We start from the raw sequence: 5,652 nt of genomic DNA, 5'->3' as shown, positions 1-5,652 counted from the left end.
GGGGAAAGAGAGGCGGACCAAAATGCAGCGTGGTTAGTTTTGTCCATCTTTAATAAAGATGAAAATACAACAATCTACAGAACAAGAACCGTGAAAAACCGCAACAGTCCTATCTGGTGCCACAAACACAAAGACAGGAATAATCACCCACAAGAGACCTAAAGAATATGGCTGCCTAAATATGGTTCCCAATCAGAGACAACGATAAACACCTGCCTCTGATTGAGAACCACTCTAGGCAACCATAGACTTACCTAGAGTACTACTCTAACCACAATCCCATAACTACAAACAACCCCAGACAAAACAAACCACATATATCCCCATGTCACACCCTGGCCTCACCAAAATACTAACGAAAACACAGAATACTAAGGCCACGGCGTGACAAAAAGAAAGGGAAAGTATTATCCACGTGGTTGCTCTATTCGCCAGAAGATGGCGGTGAGATCACATCTCTTGATCTTTCTGTCCTCCATCACCTTTGTCCATTACTCTCTAAATTGTTTGTTCATGGGAACGTGATGATGAAAGACTTTGTTTCTAACACCCCATATTCTACAAAATGTCTGTTTTTCATAATTATTTAGGATGGTTGATGAACAGTTTCTGAATCAGTTTCGTGTCTAAGGTCTCAATTGACAATAGAGATGTGTCAGAAGTTTTACTTCCTTGTTGGGTAGAACTTCTCCCTGTTTCACCATGCTAACCCTGCACTACAACCTCACCCAGCTAGGTTGATTATCTTCTTAATGGGGATTTCCTATCTTAATGATCTCTATATTAAGCTCCGGCAGTACTAACTAATGTGTTAAATAGGTACTGCCTGTAAGCTTTGGGAATCCTTTGGAATTGTGTGCCTTTTGCAGGTTTAAAACTTAGCCTATGTAAGGTCCCCCACGAAAGATTCTCCACATTCCATTCTGGAGACAGAGGAATGTTCGCCCTCAGGCCGACTGAAATCATTTTCCTCACTGAACACAGACAGTTAGATACACAAGTGCATACTCACTGCACAATTTAGTTAATTTCAGAGGCTTATATCCTGATTATGGCCCCTTATGTTAAATCTAATATTTTCTTAATCATGATGTATCAGTATGCTTAGACGAAACTGACCAGATTCTTACACTTATCAACTTTGAATGTTAATCACACACCAAGTTCATTTTGTGTTTATTTTTATTGAAAAATAGTCAAAAAAGGACACAACATTGAATTATGGCAACATTCCAAGGTTGTGGTAAATGCCTACAACATAAAGTCACACAGTTTGATTGGCAAATGGCATAGATAATTCAATTAAAACAAAGAGTACAGAGGAACAGTTTCAGTGCAGCTGGAAGGCAAAAACTGTGAAAGCCTGATAAATGTACTTTGCTGGTTGGAAAGTGGAAGATAGTATGTCATGAAAGTTGCTTGTGCAACAATATTTCTCTTTAAACAAAGATAATGCAAGTAACCACACAGATCACAAACTAAAAATAAGATAGAAGCCAAACCCATACTGGTGAAAATAATGGTGGAATATGTCTGATTTTATGGAAGGCAGAAATCTGAGAGATCATAGCTAATTAATATAAGCATGCTGTCAGGTCATCTGCTATTCAATGTTCAGGTACTCTATAAAGGCACTTATGGTGTTTGGCTATTTCCTGAAATGTGTTGAAATGCAGACTTTAACAATGTTATTCATTATGGCACATTGCAAAGGCCAAACAGCATTCATTCAAACGTATACACTCCTGTTCCCTGGGAGTGCTTAATGTGTCTGTGATACATTAGTAGGCCTAGCTATTCAGTCCACAGATTACCTGTTGGAATGTGTTCTTGAGGTAACAGTGATACCATGATACCATAATACACATACCATTTCCTGGCATGATTCAATCAGTAAACCGTAACTCACATCCATTAACTATTATAACTCATCACGCATCTTGTCTCCTTTGGGTCGCACCATTCTGCCGATGAAGAGGATGGAGTTGGTCTTGTTGTCCTTCACCAGGAAGATGAAAGGATGGTCAGCGTAGAATAACTTGGGATTCCTCAGCTTCTCGCTTCCGAAGATGCTGGTGTCAAAAGGGTTCCCCTCAATGTCCCACTCCATGGCAGAGGCGTGGAACACATTGGAGAGGTACAGGTCCTTCTTGCCAGAGATGTTGGAAAAATCAGCCTTGGTTTTGTCCACAGCTTCAGTCAGACCAAGCTCACCAAGAGTTTTCTGGAGAGAAGAGTACAATAGAGAGTGAAACATGGAGAATTGGTTTATATGTAGGTCAAATATGTTATTTCAGAGTCAAGCTTGCAAGCTAACTCATAGATTATGAGATAAGTCATTAATAACCTTTAAATATATTGAAAACAATATAGTCGCAATGTTGTCTTTACCTGGAGGTTGTGGCTAACTTCTACACTGACTTTGGGCAGAGAGATGGCCACGGCCCTCTCCTCCATCTTGCCCATCCAGGTTTCCAGCTGCTTGCGGGTCAGCAGCTTCTCCAGCCTGTCCAGGGGCTCCAGGTGGTAGGGCATGATGAACACCATGCTGGACTGCTTCTGGCCCAGGGGCATGTCCAGCACAAACAACATGTTCTCTGTGTCATCATGGAACTTATAGAGACCTGTGGAAAACAGTCATGAGATAAGAATAGATTAGTCAACTGATCTTGATAATGTCTTATATTAAGGCTTATAGTATGGTATGTCTCTATTCAAAAGGTTAATGAAACCTACCAGTGCGATGCATCATGGGAACAGAGACTGTGAATGAACGGGTCACCAGGAAGCCACGGTTGTCTACCATCTTCGCATGGAACTTCTCATCCCAGTGAGCTGTAGACAGAGGATGTTTGTTTTCTAAAGATATTCACATCTCACAAGCTCACTGTTTAATACTCCCCAATATCAACAGTAATAGCAGTAGCGGAAGGTACTAACTACTAGGCTACAGAGTGTTTTTGAAGAACTCTACTTACGCTTGAAGAACATAGCGTTGGCGATCATGGCTCCATCAGCATTCTGCACATCCTTGGTGATCTCAGGCAGCTTGCCGTTTGTCGACTTGGCCGCCCATTCGTTGATGGAGTTCACTGCGCTCCGCTTGTCCCTGAGGTTGATCTTTGAATGGTCATAGTTGTAGTGCTTCTTGCTGCTCTTCACAAAGTCATCGGCAAAGGTGACCGAGCTGGGGCCGTAGAGGCGGTTGCTGATCTTCCATGTGACATTACGGGTCTTGGAGTAGCTGACCTCATTCAGGAGCTCTGACAGGCCTGTGTGCAGGTGCTCATCCTTCAGGGTGTCAGCGCTGAGGACAGACTTGACCTGGGAGGCGGTGGAAGCCTTGCCCCCGAGGGCCACCATGCCCAGGGAGGAGGCCACCACCACAGGGGATATCAGGATGTTGTCAAGGCCCTTCTCCTTGGCCACCGTGTGGTAGAGTCTGAAGGCCAGATTGGCGCTCTGGTCAGCCATGGTGGTGGCATGGCTGCTCAGCTTCTTCCTGTCTTCTCCAGAGGCCACAATGGCCAGCAGACACAGAGCTACGACGGTCACCCACATCCTGTCTTTCTTCTGGTTCTTGAGCAGCTATAGAAGCCTGAAAGCAGACAAAAATACAAGAATGTAGGAATTTTGTGTTGGTATTTGAGGCCACTGTTTTAAAAGAGTCTGTTTGTGTAGCAAATAAGTGTTGGAGTGTAGTTTTAGTCAGAGGACACTTATTCAGCAGTTAAATTACAATAGTCACCACAAATTACAATGTTGAACCCAGAAGAGGGCAGGGTTGGCTGCACAAATGAATGGCTTCCAATTTCAGGCAGCCATGTTTCTAGCCACGTCAGCAGCTGAAGAACACTTGAGCTATAGCAGCACCCTAGTGTGCTGGGCTCTGACTGAAGGTGTATTTTGTATACCTCTGTGTTCTTATTCATTGTAGAACAACAAAAAAAGTATAAATTCACATTTTCTAAAAGAAAATGTGATATTCAGAAGTTCCCAGAGGTATCATTAATGCACATTGTTATGAATTTCCACATAGAACCTATGCGGGTACTTTTTGTCCGTGAACAGAAGCCCACAGTCTTTTTAAAATAAAAAGGAGCAAATGTTCAGCCTCAGGATACGTCTAACAACTATTAATCCTTTGATTTCCGACTACTTGTAAATTGCTTCTCTGCCTTCAAAAACATGGCAGTAAAGCTGTTTTTTTTAGAATTTTTCACTTTGTATATCTTTGCATCATCTTGGGATACCTTGAAATGTTTTCATACTGATGCCAAGGTTTTCGTTTTTCATTCTGAAAGAAAAGAGGTGCATGGGATAATCTCCATACAGCAGGTGATAAAGCATTAGTCAAACCCACATGGAGCTTTTTTTTCATAACATTTCTTTGAATATAAGGGTCATTCTTGAAAACAATTTGTATTTGATATTTTCTTGAATAAGATTCATAGCTAGGTATATCGTGCACACACACATGTAAAACGTATCTCATTGGTCAGTGCATGACCCACAGGTTTTGCCGTCTGCAGCGCAGGAAAAGTCTTTGTTCGATCATTTTTATTTTATTTTTAGAAAACATCGCAGCACCCACCCCAAATGACTTCCCACCGCTTTGAACGTCCCACCACTCCCAAAATCATATATGCAATGTAACTAACAATTCAGCTTGTTTGTATGTGCAATTACCCACAACCAAATAATATCCCCAATGAAGTTAATGCAATGAATTGTCATTTTCTCTCTTCATTTATTGAATAGCTGTAACCCAATAATCGACATGCATCATCAAGCAACGATATTATCTCAAAATACAGTTATAACTGCCATATCTAATACCGTTTATAGATAAATTGAATGAATGAACATCAATGCGGCATCCTATCAGCTACTCCAGTTCTCACCAAACAGTTGAGATAATAGCGTATATGTGCCGTTTGATTAAACGTAAAGATTGTGCAAGAGTGCCTGAATCAGAATTACATACCAAATTCTACAAAGTTATGTTGAAAATAGTTTCAGAACCTAAATGCATGCACTACTTTTACTTTAAACCATTAAAACAAAACAACAGCTTTCCCCCCAAAACATCGTTAAAACTGAGCATTCTCCCAGTCTCTCACAGTCCTTACCTGGCACAGCTTGGCACGACCTCTTCCAGATATCACTCTTTGGGTTAGCTCCTCTGTCGATTGATGTTCTTATTATTTTTACTCCGGCCTATATATATCCCCCAGAAAAGAAACTTCTGGAAGTTGGGAATGGGGTATGCAAATGAAAACCTCTGGCTCTCCTTAGGAATCCTAGACGTCAGACCTCCCCTGGATCCATTTGCCTGAGTCCTCTGCATGGTCCTAATGCTGCAGGCTGACTCAATCCCACACACAGCTTTCATCATATAAAACTTTCACACATTTTCTAACTTTCATTCACCAGCACAGTATATATGGGTAAAGTACAATAGTGTGTATTTTTCAACAGAGGATATGTGCATGTCAGTATTGATGATATCCCTTTGGCTTCCTCTTGTAGTTGTGAATGAGTACATTGGGCACAATGCTCATACTGTCTGCATGATTTGTATTATCAATAATCCTGTTCAAAATCAATGATTATGGAAGGGATTCCACACAACATTTATAACAGTAATTG

The 5,652-nt window shown here is 41.3% G+C and overlaps 1 protein-coding gene across 2 annotated transcripts; it reads right to left on the bottom strand.

Moving 5' to 3' along the window:
* Positions 1 to 1,164: 1,164 nt before the first annotated feature.
* LOC109909241 (serpin H1-like) lies at positions 1,165 to 5,306 on the bottom strand. Of its 2 annotated transcripts, XM_020508301.2 has the most exons (6): positions 5,133 to 5,306; positions 4,254 to 4,297; positions 2,979 to 3,598; positions 2,737 to 2,835; positions 2,392 to 2,624; positions 1,165 to 2,224 (listed from the first exon to the last, which is right to left on the bottom strand). In XM_020508301.2, exons 3-6 carry the CDS (start codon positions 3,559 to 3,561, stop codon positions 1,922 to 1,924), a joined length of 1,218 nt encoding a protein of 405 aa, XP_020363890.1. In that variant the 5' UTR covers positions 3,562 to 3,598; positions 4,254 to 4,297; positions 5,133 to 5,306; the 3' UTR covers positions 1,165 to 1,921. The 2 variants fall into 2 exon arrangements, with proteins under 2 accessions (XP_020363890.1, XP_020363889.1); XM_020508300.2 differs by lacking the exon at positions 4,254 to 4,297 and having other exon boundaries at positions 5,133 to 5,305.
* Between the last annotated feature and the right edge of the window lie 346 nt (positions 5,307 to 5,652).

This window comes from Oncorhynchus kisutch, linkage group LG18, assembly GCF_002021735.2.
Source record: "Oncorhynchus kisutch isolate 150728-3 linkage group LG18, Okis_V2, whole genome shotgun sequence".
Lineage (NCBI taxonomy): Eukaryota > Metazoa > Chordata > Actinopteri > Salmoniformes > Salmonidae > Oncorhynchus > Oncorhynchus kisutch.
This window is presented reverse-complemented; position numbering and strand designations above follow the sequence as displayed.

Excerpts from the sequence above, each read along its gene's own strand:
- LOC109909241 (XM_020508301.2), bottom strand. The coding sequence starts at position 3,561 with ATGTGGGTGACCGTCGTAGCTCTGTGTCTGCTGGCCATTGTGGCCTCT. Across the intron at positions 2,836-2,978 it reads CAACGCTATGTTCTTCAAGC|CTCACTGGGATGAGAAGTTC; the intron begins GTAAGTAGAGTT and ends CTCTGTCTACAG. Across the intron at positions 2,625-2,736 it reads TCCCATGATGCATCGCACTG|GTCTCTATAAGTTCCATGAT; the intron begins GTAGGTTTCATT and ends TGTTTTCCACAG.